The following is a 23,992-nucleotide window of genomic DNA, read 5'->3' as shown; positions in this document are numbered from 1 at the left end:
CAACCCTTGGCTCCCACTCACTATCTAACATTGAGTGCATTGTACACTTGGTGCATACTAGCTGCAGGTGACAGACGACCTATTTTTAGAAAGTATACTCAAGACCAGCTCCGCAATGGCTGCAGCAGATCAATTGTCGGTCATGGATAAATTAACCTTACATCATTTGCACAGTACATACGGGCAGTGTTAATTACCCACTTATCCGACCGAACCCACAGATTACTCACCACTCCCATTCCTCATCACGTCACCAGATAATAGCAATCTGGTTTCTAAAGTATATCACGTTTCCTTACAATTAAGGCCCTCTGAAATGGAGAAGGCTAGGCTGGAATGGGAACGTGATCTGGGTACTCCAATATTGGATAAGGTATGATACTGCTGCGGAATGCAGACTAAACTTGCATTGGGTAATCACCGGCATAATTTACTATATTATAAGTATCTGCACAGAGCCTACACTACACCCACGTCGCTCTGGCGACATTTGACACTACCAGATCTCACAAAAGCTCGAAATGTCGGGCAGACTGTGCACACTTCTCCCATTCGACATGGACGAGAGACGATTGCAACCTACTGGAAGCATATCTTTCCACTCCATCTCTTATGATCGAACAACCTCTTTAAGTTGGCCTCCTTATTGCTTTATTGGGGTAAGTTAAGTCACTACCACTGGATCCATGCCGATTTACTCTCATAACACTACTTTTAGTCAAACAAAAAATTTCACTTCATCCTCCTCCCACCCCCTATCATTTCGCACCCCACCCCCCAGGGGCAGCTTGGCTGAAAGACTAGTCTAGTTGTGACACTACTTCCGAATTATACATCTCACTACACCCAATTACATCAAGGCCTAAAGATGTTTGGGAACCATTGCGTAATTATTTTTTGTTCACGCTTGATTATGCAGATGTATCAACTGATTTAGAAGTCCTCTGCCATTATTGTATTTGGCACCTTCCAGTATTGCTGTATGGCAACTAAATATGTTCTTATTCTCCCTTTGTGTGACATGCTCAGCTATATGAATCCCTCCCTTTGCCGGTGTCATTATCTTGAATGTCTTCATTTATTCTTTTTTGTATTTTGGATAACCTACTATACCTCTCATATGAAACGTATATTTTTTCCATGACATAAGTTTGCTTCGCTGTATGTAATCGCTGAGAAATGAAAGTTTAAAAACTAAAATGTTTCATTGATTGACGTGCTACTTACCAGTGGGGTTTCAAAGTAAGGTGTAGGGTTTGGAGACCAGGTCTGAGGCACAATGCTATAGATGGAGTACTGCTGTTGAGGGTTATATACAGGCTGCATAAAGAGTGGTGAAGCAAACTGTGCTTGTGTTTGAACAGGCTGAGTGTACACACTGGAGTCCACTGACCGATATCCATTCTTTGCAAAGAATGTATTGATGGCTTTTATCCTCGCCTGTTAAGCAAAAATAGGATTAAAAACTCATTAGAGCAGTGTACTTGTCAAAGGAACTGTAGGAAAAAAAGTTTATAAATGTCAGTCACTGTCTTAGGTTAACTAATCAATTATGGCTTTTGCAATAGGAAATTGTATGCTTTGTATCGAAATGCACTATGTGAATGGATTTCTGACTAAATGAAATCTACAGTCAATGTAAAGTATTTAATGTAAGGGCATACAACAACCCATATTTAAAAAAGGTGAAAACCGTGGTTAAAATATTTGCATGGCCAGATACTTGATGGATGTTGAGAAATAATCAAAGTTGCATCACACTTAATGATGATGATAGCAGGGTTGACAGGCTGCTGATTATTCAAGGATAAAGAACATGACAATTCTCTACTTTGAGAAACATTTGGCTGTTTAGGAATCGGTAATGCTCTAGCTTACTAGCTCATGATCGGCAAGCGCCAAGAAACCTATGCGTAGACGTGCGCTATAGAAGTATATTTAACATAAAAAAACTTCTTAGTTTACTTCAATACACATTAACAAAATGACCAGTTACACAGAAAAAGTCAAGGACCACAGTATACTTCATAATATCATTACTTCTTTGTTTTAACTGAGATTACTTAAATCTATAACAATTCCTTTGGTGTCAGAAAACAAATCCGCATATTTTTACAGGTCAAATCAGCAGAAGTAAACTGCCCAAGAAGTTTCGTTCAAAAATGGATACTTTAAAAGATTTGCAAACTTCTGTTCAAGTGAAGAATTTACAAAGTGTAATGTTACTCAGGAATTTCCACCTAGACGTTTGGTGCTCTGCAAAATAACTTGGAGAAAAACAGCTTAGAAGTGCACAAATCTTACCATTATTGGCTTGCCCTGAAAGGTTTTGACCTCTTCCCTTAGATATTTAAATGCCTGCAAACAAGAAAACATTGAATTTTTTATTCAGTCAAACTGAATGGGTGTTTAAACAAACCTACAAATCAGACCGTATATGAAAATGTAAACCCAAGCCAGGCGCTTGCAGCAGTAATTACCCCACTGCACATTAATTCTCTTCAAAGGAAAAGGTAAGCTTTGCTTAGAAAAAAAAAATCAGCTTAAGCTGAGATATTTGAAGAGACTGCTGCATTCCCGGGAACAGCCACAAGCTTAACTGAAATTACAAAACTCTGGTGTTCGTTTGCCACGAACAAGTTTTTCCAGATTTAGCTGCCAGTATTAGAAGAGACCAGCAGCCTTTAATGTGCAGTCAAAGGTCTGGTGGGCAACTGAATGTACCACTTACTAAAATCTGCAGAGTAAGATCCCGAGTCAATATTTGAATACCATAACCAGGCTGTAAAAAGGGACAGACCAGGGAATCTGGAAAAGGCAAAAGTTAATCCATCTGACTTCATAGCAAGTTTTGTTCAAATCTGTTCCAAGCTACGCAGATAAGCTTTTTTGCTGCATTGCTGTTAATTAAACTAGTAATAAAATAGAGTGTGGGAAGGATGGTGTGTGCAGTGGAACACTTCCTCTTCGCTATCATCCTTAAGTCAATGCTCAATAGTAGTCAAATTTACAACACCAAAACAAAAAGTATCCAGTTTAATTACTCAACTGTTTGTGGCTCTATATGGATCAGACAATTGTCAAATGGCAGGAAAACAAAATGGTTTTCAATTGTCATTCATCTTAATAACGGATTTGTCATGAGGGCCCTTATCGGAGGGGCAACTTGACCTATCCGTAGGAGAGGGAAAATTGTACTTATCAGTATGCATCTGTTCTTGGCATGTAGAGCTGCAGAATCGTACACTTAGCAATAGATCGCCACCTGGTGTTGGGCTCGGATGATTGCAGGTTGTGGTCTTGGAAGAAGTCTTTGTAGTCACGAGATAGGTGACTCCTCCCTTGGACAATACTGCGCATGGTCCTCGACTCAATCCTCAGATTGTTTTTCGCCATGATGGGAAATGATGGAGTTAGTAGAAGTGAAGAAAAAGGATGTCCATGCGTGTGCATCTAAGTAAGACGAGTACTGGAACGGATACAAGTCCCGGGGAGGCGGGAGGGAGTGTACGATTCTGCAGCTCTACATGCCAAGAACAGATGCATACTGGTAAGTAGCATCTTCCGTTCGAGGCATATGAGCTGCAGATCGTTCACTTAGCAACGATTGTGCAGCAGTGTCTCCCCTAGCGGTCGTCGCTTGTATCCGTTGCAGAATACTGAAATAGTGTTTAAAGGACAGCTTGGCCTACTGCACCTTGCTGCTTGGCTTGCACAACAACACAATAGTGTTTAGTGAAGGTGTGTATTGTAGACCATGTCGCTGCCTTACATGTGTACTCTAGTGGTATATTTCCTAAGAAAGCCATAGAGGCTCCTAGCTTGCGAGTGGAGTGCGCTCTAGGAGGAACAGTTAGTGTACGTTTAGCTTTTTGATACCATATTTGAATACACTTTACAATCCATCTGGCAATTCCCCCTTTAGAGATGGGATTGCCCTTGTGTGGGGGAGAGAAAGATACAAATTGTTTTGTCTTTCTGAAGGATTTAGTCCTGTCTGTGTAGTATAACAGAGCTCTTCTAACATCTACGGTGTGTAGAGCCCTTTCTGCAACAGAGTCAGGTTTTTGAAAAAACACTGGTAACTCTACTGATTGGTTAAGGTGAAAAGGAGTAATAACTTTTGGTAGGAATTTAGGATTGGGCCTAAGAACCACTTTGTTAGGATGTATCTGAAAAAATGGTTCTTCTATTGTGAATGCTTGTATTTCACTAACTCTTCTGAGAGGTGATGGCAACAAGGAAAGCAGTTTTCCATGTTAGGAATGGCAATTCACACTTATGTAAAGGCTCGAAAGGGGGCCCCATAAATCTTGTAAGGACCACATTTAGGTTCGATACTGGAGCAGGTGGTAACCTAGGTGGGATTATTTGTTTTAATCCTTCCATAAATGCTTTAATTGCAGGTACTCTAAAAAGAGATAGATGTTGCCTATTTTGTAAATAGGCTGCAATTGCTGCCAGATGCAGGCGTATGTAAGAATAAGCCAAATTGGACCTTTGTAGGTGTAGAAGGTAACAAATAATATTCTGGATGGAAACATCCAGTGGATCAATATGATTGTTGCTACAATATATTGCAAATCTTTTCCACTTAGCCGCATAACATGCTCTGGTAGTGGGTCTCCTAGCTTCTTTAATTATGTTCATACAGTCTGGTGGTAGGTTTAAGTAACCGAACTCTAAGACTTCAGGAGCCAGATCGCTAAATTCAGTTGGCTTGGCTCTGGGTGTCTTATTTCTCCATGGTTCTGTGTTAACAGGGATGGCGTGAGCCGTAACTTTTGATGTGGAACCAGGGAGAGATCTAGTAGTGTGGTGAACCAAGGTTGACGTGCCCATGTGGGAGCCACTAGTATTAGTTTGAGAGACTGTTTGAGCTTGCGTACTACTAGTGGAATCAGTGGGAGAGGCGGAAAAGCGTACGCAAATCTGCCTGACCAGTTCATCCATATCGCATTCCCCTCCGAACGTGGGTGTGGAAACCTGGCGGCAAAGGTTGGGCATTTTGCATTCTCGTGGGTGGCAAACAGATCTATCTGTGGATGCCCACACATTTGGAAGAATGGTTGAAGAACTTGTGGGTGTATCTCCCATTCGTGAATCTGTTGTGACTGACTACTCAACAGATCTGCTATCGGATTGTGAATTCCTGGAAGGTGTTCTACTGTCAGGTGTATATTTTGTGGAATGGCCCATCTCCAAATGTTCTGTGCAAGCTGGGACAGTTGCAGAGTGTCTCCCCCCGTTTTGTATATAATGCATAGCTGTCATTGTCCGTCCGGATTAGAACAGCTTTGTTTCTTACTTGTACCTGAAACATTTTGAGTGCCAGGAAAATTGCTAGCAGCTCTAGATGGTTGATATGGAACTGTCCTTGTTGGTTGTTCCATTGGCCTTGTGTGGTATAATGTAAGATGGGCTCCCCATCCTGTGAGGGATGCATTTGTCATGAGCACTATCTGTGGAACAGGATATAGGAACGGCTGTCCCTTTAAGTTTTTGGTGTTTCACCATTTCAGAGAGCGATATGTACGGCTGTATACCAACAACAGGTCTGTGAGCAGACCTTGAGCCCGATTCCACTGTTGTGCTAGACATTCTTGCAATGGGCGCATTTGCAGTCTTGCGTGAGGAACTATGAAGATGCTAGACTCCATCATGCCTATTAATCTCATGAACACTCTGGCTTGGAGAGAGTGCTGATGTTGAAAAAGGGAGACTAAGGTCTGAATGCTTTGTATCCTGGTTTGACGGGCATACGCTAGAGCTGTAGATGTGTTTATGGTAGCTCCTAGATATTGATGAACGTGCGAAGGCTTTAGGTGCGACTTGGTGTAGTTTATTGTAAACCCTAAATCGTGCAATGTTTGAATAGTTTGTTTTTTGTGTTGTACACACTGGTTGAATGATCTTGCTTTTATGAGCCAATCGTCTAGGTAAGGGAAGACATATCTTCTGAGATGTGCTGCTACTACTGCTAAGCACTTTGTAAACACTTGTGGTGCTGTTGTGACCCCGAATGGAAGGACTTTGAACGGATAGTGCTGTCCTTGTACGACAAACCTTCGATACTTCCTGTGCGCAGGATGTATAGGAACATGAAAATAGGCGTCCTTTAGGTCTTGTGTTGAAAGAAAGTCCCCTGCTGTAATAGTGGGAGTACTTGTTGTAAAGTGATCATGTGAAAATGATCCGATTGTATGTAATGGTAGAGGGGCGAGAGATCGAGAATTGGTCTCAATGTCCCGTCCTTCTTGGGAATTAGGAAGTACAGGGAGTAAACTCCTGTTCCCCTTTCCTCTAAAGGAACTACTTGAATAGCATCCTTTTGTAGATGTGCTAGAACTTCTTGTTGAAGCAGAGTAATGTGTTCTGTGGACATTGGACGCTGCCTGGGTGGTATGTTTTGGGGGGTTGCTGTGAGTTCTAGGCTGTAGCCATGGTGGGTAACCGGTCTTACCCTCTTGTCTGTTGTGATGGCATTCCAGGCAGGTAGGAACTGTGATAATCTGTCCTCCACAGGAGTGGAATGCTGTAGGGGAGGCAGAGGGAAGTGGAAGAGGAGCGGTTGTTATTACCTCTACCTCTTCCCTTATTATGGTTGCCTCTGTATCCTTCTCTAAAATAGCCTTTGTTAGAGGAGGTCTGTGTGTGTCTTAAAAGATTATATTGTATCTGCGCCGGTCTGCTTGGAGCCGCCTCGATAAAAGGAGCGGCGAAAGGAACTTCTAGTCTGCGTGCATTGTAATGCACCCATAGACTTAGCTGTGTCTGTGTCTTTCTTCATCTTTTCTAGTGTGTTGTCTACTTCCGGCACGAACAACTGGTTCTGATTGAAGGGCTGGTTCAAGATGGTAGTTTGTACTTGTTTAAAACCTGAAATACGTAACCACGCATGTCGTCTTAGTAGGACACTAGTATTGACTGCTCTGGATGCAGTGTCAGCTACATCTAGTGCACATTTAATTGAGGCATTGGATATTAATTTGCCTTCTTGTAAGAGCTCTGCTGCCTGATCCTTATATTGATCTGGGAGGTGCTCCATTAGTTTTTATAGCTGATCGTAGTGAGCCCTGTTATAACGTGAGTCTAAGGCTTGTGTGTTTGCTATGCGCCATATATTTGTGGACTGCGCAGCAATCCGTTTCCCTGACGCATCAATGATTTTAGATTCTTTGTCAGGCGGGGGCGTATCACCAGTGGTTTGGGAATTGGCTCTTTTATGTGCATTAGACACTACCAAAGAGTCTAGTGGCAGATGTCCCTTAATATAGACTGGGTCAGATGGTGCTGGTCTATACTTTCTCTATTCTGGGGTTTAACACCCTACATCGTACCAGGTCTTTAAAAATGTTTGGAGCATGTTCAATGACTCCTTTGATCATAGGTAGTATTTGTGTAGCCCTTTGTGACTGCTCAAATGCGTCTAGTAAAAAATCCTCTTCAATGGCATCAGAGTGCATTGAAACCCCATAGTAAAGGGCAGCTCTATTTAAAAGATGATTAAAGCCAATACCATCTTCTGGAGGGGAAGGTTTTGTTGGGTAGTACGGAGGATCAGGAATGTCTGGCACATTATGTGGTGGAAAACTGTATAGGTCGTCATCCTTAGGATATTCTGGATTGACATCCTCATCTGAAGGGTATGCATGTGGCTCTGGTACGTCATTTCCCCCCACCTAGATCATACTCCTCATCAGTGTGGTGTGATGATGCAGGAGATTGAACAGGAGAAGTTATAGGTTCAATATAAGGAGGGATAGGAGAGGAAGAAGGTAAAGGAGAGTAAGGATGCATTGGAGAAGTTGCACAATCTTTCTTGGCAGGAACCACAGGTGGAAGTGGTGTGTCTGCCGGTCTTTTCTTGTGAGGAACTGCTTCCACAGGTCCAGTCTTTGGATTAATATAGACCTTTTTCTGTTTAGGATCTGGTCTAAACAGTTCTTCTTCATGTACAATCTTTTTCAGCGTCGATTTCTTCGGTGCCGGTAGAGGTTGTTTATGTTTTTTGCTTTAGGAGTAGTTATGGAGTCCTGTGGCAAAATCTTCGGTGCCGAAAGCGGTTTTGGCTTGGTAGGCTTGTCAAAGGGTTTAGGCGTGTCTGTATCAGGCCTTGGAGTCTTCTGTACCGATTTTGGCGTAGAGACAGGTTTTGTTGGGCCTGCGGCGCCAGAATCTGTCTTTCCATCCTTATTTTTGAGACCGGAAGGTTTCGGAGTCGAAGTTTCCGTCCGGTACAGTCTTTGGCTTCGGCACCGATGGTTCCGGTGCCGAAGGGTCTTTGGGCGCCGAAGGGTCTTTGGGCACCGAAGGGTGTTTTGGCTTCGGTGTCGAAGAGTCCTTCGGTGTCCAAGGATATTTCGGTGCTGATAGAGGACATTGAATTGGCACATGTGGCTTTTTCGGTGCTGAAGCACCGGAAGGCGTAGAATTTATCCTCGGAGGGTACATTTCGGTCTCGACTTGGCCCCATGGGCGGAGTGCCGACTGCTGCCTTTGTCTTGGGTAGTGTATTTTGTGCAGGGGTACTCACAGGTTGTCGAGATGGAATCGAATCATCCGAGTCCTATGCCCCCGATATGATCTGGAGATCAGGCGAGTCTTCCTCTGCAACGAGTGGAGCCTCGTGCTCTGAGACATCTTCGAGTGGACCTTCTTTCCTGGAGTCGTCCTCTCCAACGATCTCCCTCTCAAAGATGGCCTCCGGCGCTGGCGCCGATCTAATTTCATGTTGACAGGCCCTCCAATCCCGAATGGTCTTTTTCAATGGGAAGGAGGCACAGGCTGTGCAGGTCGACTCGTCGTGTTCCGGCGATAGACAGAGGTTGCAAACCTCGTGATGGTCGCTATGAAGAAATTTCGCTCGACATACTGGGCATCTCTTGAATGGAAAAGGCGTAGGCCGCACGGCGCCGATAGGCCGAACTGCCCGCGTCGACGCACCGGAAAGTAGCTGGTGATGTTGAAAAGTCTATTCGATGTCGAAATAATTTTATTTAAAGTTTCTCGCTTCGAAAATGCAGAAAAGTCTTTTCTAGCTGGAGCAGAAAACTTTCATCCGAACCCAGTGGCGGAAAAAAACAATCTGAGGATGGAGTCGATGACGATGTGCCGTATTGTCCAAGGGAGGAGTCACCTATCTCGTAACTACAAAGACTTCTTCCAAGAAGACAACAACCTGCAATCATCTGAGCCCAACACCAGGTGGCGATCTATTGCTAAGTGTACGATCTGCAGCTCATATGCCTCGAACCAATTGTTACTTACCCGTCAACAGGTGGTTCTCCAGTATTGGTGTCTTTCATAGATTCACATGCTTGAATATTCCACGTCGAAGTGGGAGCCTCGCGGTAAATAAAAAAGCAATAAAATCCCAGTAAAATATGTATGTATAAACATAACACATAAAAATACACAATAGAAATAGTTGCAATTACCAGGTCATAATTTCCACATAGGAAAACATGGCAAGAGAAACATTTGCAACATATCCCTATCATTATGTTAGTACAAACTACAGCCAATCAGGTGCAAGCACCCCTTCAGAACCTTCTCCTCAGAGGCTGAAGCCCTCAGATTTTCGAAGCACAAGAGTGACAAAATAGTCTAGGAGGAGAAGCGAGCCTCTGAGGGGAGGCGGGCGGGTCGCATGTGAATCTATGAAAGACATCAATACTGGAGACCACCTGTTTACAGGTAAGTAACAATTGTTCTTCTCCAGTATTACGGTGTCTTTCATAGATTCACATGCTTGAATAGAATAGTGAGCAGTAATAGCTGGCAGCAAGAGCAAAATCAGCTATGCATAGGTATGAAGATGCACCAATAGCATGGCATAGCCAGGAGAAATAATAACTATCATTACATAAACCATATAGGTGGAGGGTAGAAAGCAGAGGCTCACCTTAGTTAAAAAGATTGCGAAGCACTGCTTGTCCCACTGCCGTATCGGCTTTGTTGATCGTTTCAAGGCAATAATGTCTTGTGAAAGTGTGACTGCTAGACCACGTAGCTACTTGGCAAATTTGTTGAATCGGCACACCAGGAAACAGGGCAGTAGAGGATGACATCGCCCTGGTAGAATGAGCTCTCACTGAGGATTGAAGAGGCTTGCAAGCCTTCTGGTGAAATCCAACGTGCAATAGTTGGCTTGGTGACAGAACGCCCCTTGCACATGCGTCCGTAGGCTACGAACAGCTGATTTAATTTGCGAAAGGGTGCAGCCTTATCAATGTAAAATTTAAGGCAGCGCTTAACGTCCAGAGAATGTAAACGCTGCTCCGCTGGAGATTGAGGGTTTGGAAAGAAAGTCTTTAAGACAACAAGCTCATTGAGGTGAAAGTCAGTGGGCACTTTAGGCATGTAAGCCGGGTTTGTGCGAAGCACTACACAGTCCGATTTGAATTGGAGAAAAGGAGGATTAATGCTAAAGGCGTGAACATCACTCATGCGACGTGAAGAGGTTAAAGCAAGAAGGGCCACTTTTCAAGTTAAAAATGTCAAATCCGCCTTGTGGATAGGCTTGAATGGTGCTTTCATTAATTGTGTCAAAACAATGTTGAGATGCCAGGTTGGAGGAGGACGCCTAACGGGCGGGAACTTCCTGAATAGTCCTTTGAAGTACTGACAAATAATTCTGGAAGAGCAGAGAGAGGAGGAACCATCCTGCCGGAAGCGAGACATCGCCGCCAAGAAAACTTTCGGAGTGGGAGAGCCCTGACTGTGCCAGCTCTAGAAAGAACGGAAGAAGCTGAGCTGGAGTAGAATGAACAGGATGAATGTTGGCAGCCACGCACCAGTGACAGAATCTTTTCCACTTGAGTTTATAAGTCTTATTGTAGATCGAGCTCTGGCATTGGCAAGAATGTCTCTGCATGCTGGCGGGATGTTCAAATGGGCAAATTCAAGATGCTCAGGTTCCAGGCTGATAATCTGAGAGAGGAGGGGTCCGGATGACAGATCAGGCCCTTGTCCATCGTGAGGAGGCCCGCCCGAGGATGAAGGAGAATGGGTTCGCACTGAGAAAGAAGCAGCAGTTCCGAGAACCACTCTTGTCGAGGCCATCTGGGAGCGATCAGGAGAATGTGGCACGGCTGTCTCCGCATCTTCCACAATACTCGATGAACCAGTGTAATCGTCAGAAAGGCGTAGGCGAATAGACCGCACCAATCCATCAAAAGGGCATTACCGGATGATTCTGGATGGGAAAGCCAACTTGCAAAGGATGGTCATTTCCGGTTCGCAAAGAGATCTATGCTTGGATGACCCCAACGCCGAAAGATGAAGTCCAGAGTTGGCTGATTTAGCTACCACTCGTGCGTCGAGGATGCGGACCTGCTGAGGGTATCCTCTCGGATGTTCGAGACGCCTGGTAGATGAACTGCCGGCAGGGTAAAGTGGTGCCCAAGCGCCCAGTCCCAGATAGTTTGTGCCAGCCGAAACAGGAGAGGAGATTTGGTGCCGTCCTGCTTGTTCACATAGTACATACTGGTGGTATTGTCTGTATGGATGAGCACAGATTCTCCCTGGATCAGAAGATGGAACGATTTGAGAGCCAGAAAGATGGCCATTAACTCCAACCTGTTGATGTGCCAGGAGCGTTGAGATTGAGTCCATTTGACTTTGATGGACAGCCCCTGAAGGTGTGCGCCCCAACCTTCCAAGGAGGCATCCGTGGTCAGAGTGAGTTCCGGAGTTGTGGTGAGGAATGGGGCCCCAGCAGACACGTTGGGCGGCTGCGCCCACCACTGGAGAGCCAACCTCATCCGGGCGGTCACATGAACGAGATCGTTGAAGGAGCCGGTGACCTGACGCCACTGACCGTCCAATTCTTCCTGAATTGGGCGACCTCCTGAGCCTTCGCAATCCGGAGGAGCCGTAGTGGGGGAAGATGGGTTTCTGGAACGGCGCTGGGCAGCCTAGGTGACTATTGAATCCAGTTTAGGATGCGCCACCAGTCAAGCTGGTGAACCCTGGAGCGCCTTATACTTTTTCTCCAATCGAGGTAGTTGTGCAGGGATGGAATTTGGCGTTTGCATCAACTTGACTCCTTCATTCCAGATGAAGTCGATGATTGGGACTGTCCAAACTTGCTTGAAAGGTTGACTCTTAAAAGTCATACAAGAAGCAGTCCTCTTCCCTTTGAACCATAGGAAGTTTAAAGCGGAGTGCCGCCCTATCAACGAGTTGGTGGAAACCTGCAATGTCAACAGGAGGGGAATCCCCCGGAGTTGCAGGAGGTGGGGACGCAGTTTGAATCTGGTAATCGTCCAAGTCTTGCATATCGCCATCACCATCAGTATCGTCATCCTGTAGCTCACCATCCTCTCTGTCCGGGCTAAGATTACCATCATAGTCATAGACTGTAGCATGGACCTGAATAGAAGTCTTAACAGGAGCAGGCGGCAGTGCCGGTTGCGGCTGCGGAGCAGCGGTAGGAGGTGGTGCAGGCACAGGTGCCATAGGCAGAGGCGAACCATGATGAGATGGCCGAAAACGCCTGTTGTAATCTTCTAACATATACTGAAGATTGGAAATGAGGTAAAGAGGAATTGATGCCGTCGGAACCTGAGGGGACGGCTCTTCCTCCTGAGAATACGAGTCCTCATGATCATCCCCATAGTCCTGACAATTTATGACCAGTTCAGGTGCTGCCCGGAAATGATCATCCTCTTCGTCCTCAGTAACAGAGTCTTGCTCAGAACCTATCGCAAACAGGGGCGACTTGTCACGCGGAATGTCAAGCTGTTCCAGAGGCACTTTGCGACGTTGGTGCAAAGGGTCAGCGGAGGAAACGCCAGACCTGGATGAAGGAATCGGCACCAGAAGCAAGGATGTGAAGGGTGATGGCACCACAGTCGACTGAGCCGCTGCCGACAGAGCCGCCGCAGTAGTTGTAGACTAGGAAGTCGACAAAACTGCAGTCGACGGAGCATTCGTCGACGGAGTGGCAGACGACGAGGATGCCTTCACAACTCTTGTCGACGTAGATCCCGATGACCTGAGACTCTTCGACGTTGAGGCGATAGGAATCTTCAACAAGACAGTTTTATAACGGAGGCATACCTTAGTCGACATGGACGCCGTCGGCGCAGCCACCTTCGACGAACCAGAAGGCGAAGTCGTCGTCACTGGTCGTCGACGAGCCGGAGAATCTCGCAGTCGGGCGATAGTCGATGCTCCAGTCGATTATTTTACACGTTTTAAAGGAGGAAACGTGCTTAGAAGAAGCAGTAGACTTCTGAGAGCCAGATCTCAGGAGCGTCGGCATAGCAGGAGGAGATGGGGACACCGCAGGAGCCTTCAAGAGTGAGAGTTTCTTCTTCAAGAAGGGAGAAGGTAAATCCTGCACACGGCTACGATTTGCGGCGGTTTTAGAAGCACCTGACACCAGGCTTTCTGCGCCAGAATGAGCCGAATCCCTTGTCCTTCAGCCTTTGTAACCAGAGGAGGAGGCGATCCTCCCTATCCTTTAAGGTCTTGGTGGAGAAAGTCCTGCAGAGCTTACATTTGCCTACCTCATGGTCAGGATAGAGGCAGTATATACATTTCTTGTGGGGGTCTTCAGAATAAAGTCTCAACTTCCCACAAGAAGAACAAGGTCTAAACAAAGACTTACTTTACGACATTGTAGAAAGCACTGGAAAACCAGAGAAAAGTAGATAACTGAGCAGAGCTCAGGGAGACTCCCTTCACACGACGGACGGTAGAAAATCTGAGGGCTTGAGCCTCTGAGAAGGTTCTGGATAGTGCTTGCGCCCGATTGGCTGTAGTTTGGACTAACATGACCGGGATATGTTGCAAATGTGTTTCTCTCTTGCCATGTTTTCCTATGTGGAAATTATGACCTGCTAATTGCAACTATTTCTAGTGTATATTTGTATGCGTTATGTTTTTACATACATATTTTATTGGGATGTTATTGCTATTTTATTTACTGTGGGGCTCCCACTTAGACGACGGGAATATTCAAGCATGTGAATCTATGAAAGACACCCTAATACAGGAGAACTCTCAATCTGATAAATGTAGACAATCAGTGAAAAAACAAAAAGTCCTATGTGATCAGCATCAAGAATAGGTTTACTATTTTTTAACTGGATAATTTTCCGCTTTTGTAGCACAGGTATTTTTATTTCAATTACACATGCTCACTGTAGGAAGCTGGCTCTCTAAATAGTGCACTAAAACAAAGTACACTGTTGAGTCTAGGCAACTATTTTGCGGTAGTATGGGCGAGCAACTTAGGCTAATCAAAGAGAAGTGTATAGCATTTTTTGTACACAGTCAATAAATAGTACAAACTTAAAGAAATTATACACCAATTTGATTATTAAGATACAGATATTTACATTATTTTATGCACCAAGATCTTTGTGATCAGGAAAGCAATTTTAAGATCAGTCAAAAATATATATAAAATAGACAATGGAATATGCTACTTACCAGTATGCATCTGTTCTTGGCATGTAGGGCTGCTGACATTCATATCTGTGCATAGATCGCCGCCTAGTGTTGGGTCCGGATGATTGCACATTGTTGTCCTGGAAGAGTCTTCGAAGTATCACGAGATAGGTGGCTCCTCCCCTGGACTACAGTGAGCATGGGCATCCTCTCCCTCTTCAGATTGTTTTTCGCCATTGTGGCAGAGATGGAGTGTAATACAGTAAGTGATGACCACGCCTGAGAATGATTGAGTGCTACAGCTGCGACAGGCACCGGGGAGGAGGGCGGGCGATATGAATGTCAGCAGCCCTACATGCCATGAACAGATGCATACTGGTAAGTAGCATATTCTGTTCGAGGCATGTGGGCTGCTCAACTCATATCTGTGCATAGAATAAATAGAAGTTACCTCCTTAGCGGTGGTTGCCCGTGCCAGCTGCAGCAGTCTGAAAAAGTGTTTTGAGAACAGCCTGTCATACAGCAGCTTGCTGTTTGGAGTGTACATCTACGCAGTAGTGTTTGGTAAATGTAAGTATGGTGGTCCATGTGGCTGCTCTACATATATCCTCTAGGGGAAGGTTACCTAGGAAAGCCATGGATGCGCCTAACTTGCGTGTGGAATGCACTCTTGGGGGAACTGTTAATGTGCGTTTAGCTTTTTGATAACTTATCTGTATGCACTTAACAATCCATCTGGCTATACCTGATTTGGAAATGGGGTTGCCTTTGTGTTGTGGAGAGAAGGCAACAAACAGTGGTTTCGTTTTTCTAAAATCCTTTGTCACGTCGATGTAATACAGGAGAGCTCTTTTGACATCCAAGGTGTGCAGTGCTCGGTCTGCCACAGAATCTGGATTTAGGAAGAAAACTGGCAGTTCTATGGTTTGATTAATGCGGAACTGCGACACCACCTTCTGCATGAATTTAGGGTTGGTACGTAGCACTACCCTATTAGCATGAATCTGTATGAAAGGCTCTTGAATAGTTAGGGCTTGAAGCTCACTAACTCTTCTTAGCGATGTGATGGCTATTATAAAAGCCACTTTCCATGTAAGAAACTGTATCTCACAAGAGTGAAGAGGTTCAAAGGGTGGTCCCATTAGTCTGGTGAGAACTAGGTTTAGATTCCAGACAGGTGAAGGAGGGTGTCTTGGAGGGATTACTCTCGATTCCTTCCATAAAAGCTTTAATGGCAGGCACCCTGAAAAGGGAAAGATGCTGCCTGTTTTGAAGATATGCTGCCATGGCGGCCAAATGTATCCTGATGGAACTATATGCCAGATTGCATCTGTATAGATGCAACAAATAACATATGATGTTCTGCGTGGACGCGTCTAGCGGATTAATGTCATTATTGGAACAGTAAATGACAAATCGCTTCCATTTGCCGCATTGCATGCCCTAGTTGTAGGTCGTCTTGCCTCCTTGATGATGTTCATACAGCTAGGGGGCAAGTTGAGGTAGCCAAACTCTATGACCTCAGGAGCAATATTGCAAGGCTCAACTGTTGTAGATCTGGGTGCTGAATGTCTCCATGGCTCTGAGTGAGGAGACTCGGCGTGAGGCACAGCCGTTGGTGAGGCACCACTGAAAGTTCCAGGAACGTGGTGTACCAGGCCTGCCTTGCCCACTTTGGAGCAACCAGGATGAGCGTCATGGAGTGCTGCTGCAGTTTGCGTGCCAGTAGCGGTATGAGCGGTACTGGAGGAAAAGCGTACGCTAATCTGCCTGACCAGTTCATCCATATCGCATTGCCCTGAGACTGCGGGTGTGGGAACCTGGCGGCGAATGTTTGGCATTTTGCATGTTCCTTTGTGGCGAATAGGTCCATCTCTGGATGACCCCACTGCTGGAAATATTGTTGGAGCACTGAGGGGTCTATCTCCCACTCGTGCATTTGATGGCTGTGCCTGCTGAGCAGGTCCGCCATCTGGTTGTCCCTGCCTGGGAGATGTTCTGCTAGGAGGAACATGTTTCTCTGAATGGCCCACTTCCACATGCTCTGGGCTAGATGAGAATTGTGGAGAGTATGTGCCTCCCTGTTTCTGGATGTAATACATGGCAGTCATGTGGTCAGTCCTGATCAGCACGACTTCGTTGCACAGATGCAATTTGAACGCCTTCATCGCCATGAAGATCGCCATCAGCTCCAAAAGGTTGATATGCATCTTTTGCTGCTGCGTCGTCCATAGTCCCTGCACTGTATAATGGAGGACATGCGCTCCCCAGCCCTGGAGAGATGCGTCCGTCGTAAGCACTATTTGTGGCACAGGCTCTTGGAACGGTCGTCCCCTGCAAAGGTTTTGTGTGTTCCACCAATGCAGAGAGTTGTATGGACGACCGGTCACCAACACTAGGTCTTTCAGATGTCCATGAGCCTGGTTCCACTGTAGTGCCAAGCGGACGCATGTGTAGCCTCGCGTGCGGGACAATGAAGATGCAGGAGGCCATCAAACCTATCAGCTGCATGAATACCCGCGCTGGGAGTGAGTGTTGGGGCCTGAATTTCTGAATTAGCAATTGCATGCTGTTGACTCTGGCAGAGTTTGGCTGCGCTGTTGCTGTCAGAGTGTTTATTGTCGCACCTAGGTATTGTTGTACATGTGCGGGTTGAAGGTGTGATTTTGGGTAATTCAGTGAAAATCCTAGACTGTGTAGGAGGTGAATTGTGCGGGACATGTGGCTGGCACATTGCTGGGCTGACTGCTTGGATAAGCCAGTCGTCCGGATAAGGATTGACATGGATGTGTTGTCTTCGAAGGTGCACAGCCACTGTCGCTAAGCACTTGGTGAACACCCTGGGGGCAGTAGTGACCCCGAAAGGCAGGACCTTGAACTGGTAATGCTGGTTGTTGACGGTGAACCTGAGATATTTCCTGTGTCCTGGGTGAATGGGAATGTGGAATTATGCATCCTTTAGGTCTAGGGTTGCTAGCAATGGTAGAACTTGCTGTAAAGTTAGCATGTGAAAATGTTCTGACAAGATGTACTGGTTCAGAGGTCTGAGGTCTAGAATGGGCCGGAGAGACCCGTCCTTCTTTGTGATTAAGAAGTACAGTGAGTACACCCCTGTACCCTGCTGTTCTAAAGGCACGAGTTCTATGGCCCCTTTTTGCAGCATGCAGATTACTTTTTGCTGCAATAAGTGCATGTGTTCTGCAGACATAGAACGGTGCCTTGGGGGTATGTTGGGAGGAGTGGAGGTTAGTTCCAGACAATAGCCGTATTGGATAAGTTGTCTCACCCACCTGTGGTTATGCCTTCCCAGACTGGCAGGAACTGCTGGAGTCTTCCCCCCGACCGGTGTTCTATGGTCTGGGGGCAGTGACAAGGAGTCACTGTTTACTGGTGGCGGAGGATCTGGCATTATTTCCACATCCTCTGCCTTTAATGCTGTTCCCACGATATCCACCCCTGTTATTCTTGTTATAGGTGGCCTGCGTGCTCCCCTTGTTGTATTGGGCTTGCTGCGATGTTTGACCTCTAGCGGCTCCTCGGTTACCGGAGCGACGAAAGGAACCGCCCCTGAACTGTTGTGACTGCAGAGCCCCCATGGATTTTGCTGTCTCAGTGTCTTTTTTAATCTTTTCAAGGGTCGTGTCTACATTAGGACCAAAAAGAAAGTCCTGGTTAACTGGCTGATTGTTTGGATCTCTGCTTTAAAACCAGAGATGCGGAGCCAGGCATGCCGTCTCAGCATTACACTAGTGTTGATGGTCCTAGCTGCTGTGTCTGCTGCATCGAGTGCACACTTGATGGATGCATTTGAAATCAACTTTCCTTCCTGTATCAGTATTTCTGCACCCTGTCGTAGTGAGCCCTATCATATCTGGCTAATAGGGCCTGTGTATTTGAGATCCTGCAAATATTAGCCGCTTGAGCCGCTACACGTTTGCCAGAAGCTTCCAAGATTTTGGATTCTTTGTCCGGAGGAGGAGCATCACCACTTGTTACAGAGTTTGCTCTCTTGCGAGCATTAGCCACTACTAGGGAGTCCAATGGGAGCTGGCCCTTGATTTACGTAGGGTCCACAGGCGCAGGCCGATATTTCCTTTCAATCCTTGGGTTTACAACCCTTGCCCTTGTGGTCTCCTTGAAAATGTCAGTAGCATGTTTAAGGACACCCTTTAGCATAGGTAATGTCTTCACTGATCTTTCTGAGGTGGAGAAAGTATCAAACAGAAAGTCTTCCTCCACTGGGTCAGGATGCATTTCTACGTCATGGTTATTGGCTGCCCTTTCAATTAATGCATTAAACGCCGCCGTGTCTTCAGTAGGCGAGGTTTTGACAGTATAGGACTGAGTATCAGGCGTGGTGTGTGGCTCATCAGGGTCAACAGGGTCAGTCCAGGGTTGAGGCTCCTCCTGATCTGTGTCAGCAGGATAAGTAAATTCATCCTAATTGTATCCCTCCCCCACATCCTCATTGGTGCGTGTGGGAGAATAGGCATAGTGTTGTGCATATGACTCCACAGGTTCAAAAAGAACAGGTGAGGTGGCAGAATCCCTTTTGAGAGGGATTTTGTATGACTCCAAAGGATGTTCTGGAGCGATCTTCCGTTTGTGAATGGTGAGTCTGCCAGAATCAGAGTCGATGAACAGCTTTGAGCAATTGTCATAGGAGGGTGCCTGGAACACCACCTCCTCCTGAATGGACTGAGACCATGAAACTACCGACACCTTCTTGGACGTCTCGGTGCTCTTCTGTGGCTCGAACGCTTTGGGTCGAGCGGTTGGGGGCAGTCCGAATTTAATTGGTGGTCCGAATTTAATTGGTGGAGTAAGCATTGGAGACAAACCGACCTTTTGTGAGGGTGGCGTGGTCTTCGATCCGACTGACTTCGTTGGATCACCAGCTTGCTTGCGTCGACTCTAGCTCCTGTTGCTCAGCAGGCACGCTCTTTTGCTTCGACGCGACATGCACTTTCGGGTCGGGTTTGCTCTTCGACTCGAAGGCCTTGCTTAACATTGGCTTGGAGGGTGTAAGCTTCGGATCGACAGTCATTTTAGCCTTGAGTCCTTTGCCAGTGTCGACATGTTTGGACGTCAACGGCGTCAAAGCGACGTGCTTGACCGTAGAGACAGGCTTCGGCGCCCCGCTCTTCGGGTCGACACACCCTTGTGACGCCGAAGGGTCGATGACAGATTTGATCGGAGCTGACGAATCCGAGGCAGTCGATCCGAGGACTGTCTTTAGCAGTTTCTGTTTCGATTTTGCATCTGTCGGTTTTGATTTCGCCACTGAGATTGGTGGATCGCCCGATGGCTCCTTAGAAGTATTCTTAGCCGGGCCTTGACATGGGGCTATAGAATGTGGATTAAGATCTTGGCTAAGGCCTTCCGGCGATGCCTCGACCCGAGCTGTAGAGAGTACAGTGTCAGTATTGGGCCCCGCGACTGCGGGTGGGCCTTGCTCATCGCTTGAGTCTTCATCGACGGCTCCGATGGCCTCTACGTCGTCTCCTACCTAGACGACCTCTTCTTCATGGACGTAGTCTTCTTCGTCCACATCGAAGTTAGAGTCTTGCTCCGATGCAGGGTCCGACTGCTGGTCTGGATCCTCTTCAGCGACGCCCTCATAGTCATCGGCCTCGAAGATGTTCTCCGGGTCAGGCGCCGATTTCTGCGCCGACTGTGGTGCGGCGCGTCACGTCGAAGCGTCTTCTTTGACCGGAACTTGGAACAGGCCATACAGCTGGCCTTGTCGTGGTCCGGAGATAAGCATTTATTGCACACTGTGTGCACATCAATGTGAGGGTATTTGGAGTTGCAGACGAGGCATCTCTTGAACGGGCTCCGTTCCATAGTCGATCGTTGTTGGGGCCTTTGGTGTCGAAAAGGCAAACGGCCTTCGACGTCCTGTTAGAAGAACTGGATCAAGTACAGGCACCGAACGAGAGACAATACAGACGCCCCGAAGGCCTTTTGACCTTGCGAAAAGTTTTTTATATCGATTCCGAACTTGAGTCAAGAATGTACATCCGAACCCAATAGCGTAAAAAACAATCTGAAGATGGAGGATGCCCATGTGCACTGCAGTCCAGGGGAGGAGCCACCTATCTCGTGATACTTCGAAGACTCTTCCAGGACAACAATGTGCAATCATCCGGACCCAACACTAGGCGGCGATCTATGCACAGATATGAATTCAGCAGCCCACATGCCTCAAACACTGTATTCGTGGGAATATTAACCTATGAGGTTAACATACACTGCATAGGGCTACTTGTCATCTACTTACAGGACTGTTCTTCAGGACCTTTGGAAAGGTGGGGGCCAAGGTCCAAGACAGCCCAGTCGACTCTGGGGTTTAGGGGGGCGGGGACCAGTCTGTTCAAAGCCAGAAGGGGGTTCGGGTCTTTAGGGTCTCCAGAGCCAGGATGCACTGTCAGTTGATCTGGACTCAGGCTGTGGGGCTAGTGTGCAGTGGTCTTGTAGTCCAGCGGGTTGTGGCGGTCAGAGGCACTCATTCAGTGAGACTGCAGAAAAAGACTAGAGGCAGGGACACGGGGACCAGTCCGGCAGAACTCAAAGAGGAGTTCAGGACATGGAGGTCTCTGGGTGCTCGAGACACAATCATTTCACTTGCACTCTGCTGTGGGGCTCAGGTGTAGAGGTATTTGAGGTGTCGGGACGCCGCAGTCAGACACTTGCTTCAGGTGACAACCTGGAGATGGGCACACAACAGGGCAGCTGAGCCACTCTGGATGATGCCTTTTGCGGTGCAGACGTCCCTCATCGCTGGTTGGTCACCTTTGGGTCAGTGTCTGGATTGAACCACCAACAGATCTTGGCTGCTGCAAGGGGTTTAAGTATCCCAGGTATTGGTGCTGGAGGGATCTTGGAGGATCTAACGTCTTGTTACTCATTGGTGAGAAGGGGCACACCTCGAAACTCCTCCTCCTGGGTGGCTGCTGTGTTGGTGAGGCCAGGCAGCAGCCGGTCAGTAAATTGGGGAGCATGCATTTCGGTGTAGGTAAGTAGCTCCACCACTCCATGGGGGATGCTAGATGTTTCGTGACGTGCTGGCAGCACTCTAGGCTTATGGATGCCTAACAGCTGCAGGGTGAGTAGCCTTTAATGCAACTGTTGGGGACAGCAGACAGCCTGGCAGGGTTGGCGCCAAGTCAGTGGCTGCTCCTCAGTTTACGGCTCTTTGGTGTCCTCCTTATGTCCCAGGATGCTTGTTTCTGGTCCAGGGAGGACCTGGTTTGGCAGTTCGGGCTGGAATGTTCCCACAAGAAACAGGGTCAAGACTAATATGCCTATGGCGGAGTCCAAACTGGGGTGGTGTGGTGAGCAAAAGAATGATGGATTAAACCCAGATCCTTGTGACTGGGTGTGAATGTCTGCAGTGTCCAGTATTCTGTCCATCAATTGTTTCTTTTGCATATGTCCTACTTGAGTGAGCCAACTCATCTTTCCTGGTGCCATTGGCCCCCCTAAATATTAGATTTAGGGGATTGAAGGGTAGTAGCTAATGGGCTACTTAGCCTTGGGGTCACTATACCCTTAATATGACCACTTCCTGCAAGGACGGGGCATAACCCTGTCCCAGAGGTACTAGTTCTATAGAAACAATATGGTGGAACCCTTCCTTGGGGTGTGACAACCTGGTGTGTTCTACCATCTTAGTTTTTTGTGGAATTAGTCTTGCTGAGTCAGGGTTATGCTCCCTTCCCACAGGAAGTGATCATATAGGGGGGTGTAGTCACCCTAAAGGCAAGTAGCCCATTGACTACTACCTGTAACATCCCTTAACACCCCTAAATGGACTATTAAGGCAGCACCCCTGATGCCAGGAACTTCGATTCAATGGATCCTAACAAACAGGACAAAGAGCTGCGAAAAAACGAGAACTGAAGCTTGCTGTGAACATTTGGTGCCAAATCTTGTATGCACCAGTATCTACTATCGTGACCCAGTGACTTGTTATGCAGTTGAGCATCTGCCAAGAAGTCCGGTTATTGCTGGCAATATCCCGTAGAGGAGCTACTCCCATGAAGTCACCAGAGACCAACCAAGCACCGATACCCGGTGTATCAGACCACTCGCAGCAAACTAGGCCCGTGTGAATTTAATCCGGACTCCCACTGCACCAATACTAATCAGCCGTCGAGGGACATCAGACTGCAGAAACCCACTTTTAGAGTAGTGCAGCTGTCCTGATATTGCACTTCAACTGGCGAGGGACTTCAGAACACCGAGCCCAGTCAACCCAACAACAAACCTGGGCATCGTAGACCGGGATCCGAAAATGGGACTACTTTTTTGCTCCCTGGACCTTTGTGACCAGAGCCCCCCTGTTAGGAGTTCCTAGACTCGTCCACAAGATACCCTTTGCAGTCTGTTTTTACGTGGCCCCACTTATTTCCAATGGCTTAGCTCGCAAAGCTACTAAACCCCTCTGTAAACCAGCAAGGGTTGCCTAGAAACTACACAGTGTAACTCGTTTGTGTCCACTATATAAAATCAGCTTCCTACAGTCCTCAAATAGAATATAAAGCACCCTGCTTTAAGGCTGTAAGGCCGCTGCATGGGTGACCTATCATATACAGTGACTTGAGCATTGTACACAGGGGTGTGTGCACAATATTTTGTTTTTAACATTATTTGCACCATGTCACGCAGCCTGCACTGGCACTCTGCATGCAATTTGTATAGAGGTCCCTTAAGTAGCATAAAAAATGCTGCAGCCCTTGGGTACCTTCTGTGGTCCTCCTGCCCTAGGGACCCGGGGTACCATTTACTAGTGACTACTGGGAATGCCAAAGTATGTCAATTGTATCCCAATTATATACGTTCTCTTGTTTTAGGGAAGGAGCATTGGCAATGGTGTCTGGTTAGAAAACTTTCAGTGCACTTCTAGAATGAAACCAGTATTGGTGAGCAAAATGTTTGCGTGACCGTGACAAAAAAGGGGAATTTCCTCCACTCACTGCTACCCAATAGTACTAAAACATGCAGAAGGTATACCAAATGGGTCATTATAAGACTTCAGTACAAAAACACATGCCGCCTTAAGCTAAATTTTCCAACTTTGAGGAGCTAGCTACATAATCCAAATTCTCACTCACATCTAATAAATACATTTGCTGCTCGGACTAAATTAAGACACTAAATTCACCAGAAACAAAGGTTCCTTCAGATCTCATAATCTTATCGGGTCACTGGGTGTCAGGGTCAGCACACAGCAGCGTCAAGTGTTAGGAAAAGAAAAAGAATAAGAGGAAGAAAAACTAGAAGGCAGATTAGTATATAAGAAACCTGACGCTGCGTCAGTGTTGCCCCTTGGACCCTCGCTGTGAGCTAGTCATCACAAGGAACCATTGCTTTCAATCCCACACTAACTTACTTGGTGCCATTATAAATAAGGAGCTTAAAAATGCGTTAAGTGCTCAAATAATATGCCTCTCTCTTATCTCAACGGTATGTCCACACTAACCATGCATGCTATTCCACCAAGGGTAGATTTTCACAAACACAGATAATGCATTAAGCACATATTGTAATTCAATACTTTATTATAATGTACAATAGATTT

The 23,992-nt window shown here is 46.5% G+C and overlaps 1 protein-coding gene across 2 annotated transcripts in view; it reads right to left on the bottom strand.

Moving 5' to 3' along the window:
- LARP4 (La ribonucleoprotein 4) overlaps window positions 1–23,992 on the bottom strand; it is a 331,711-nt gene that overhangs the window by 143,894 nt on the left and 163,825 nt on the right. For both annotated transcript variants that reach the window (XM_086966264.1, XM_086966274.1), the window contains 2 exons: window positions 2,305–2,358; window positions 1,228–1,440 (listed from right to left, as the gene is read on the bottom strand). In XM_086966264.1, the coding sequence (XP_086822390.1) occupies window positions 1,228–1,440; window positions 2,305–2,358 (267 nt within the window). The remainder of the gene's footprint in view (window positions 1–1,227; window positions 1,441–2,304; window positions 2,359–23,992) is intronic.

Source organism: Lissotriton vulgaris, chromosome 1_1, assembly GCF_964263255.1.
Source record: "Lissotriton vulgaris chromosome 1_1, aLisVul1.2, whole genome shotgun sequence".
NCBI classification, from domain to species: Eukaryota; Metazoa; Chordata; class Amphibia; order Caudata; family Salamandridae; genus Lissotriton; species Lissotriton vulgaris.
This window is presented reverse-complemented; position numbering and strand designations above follow the sequence as displayed.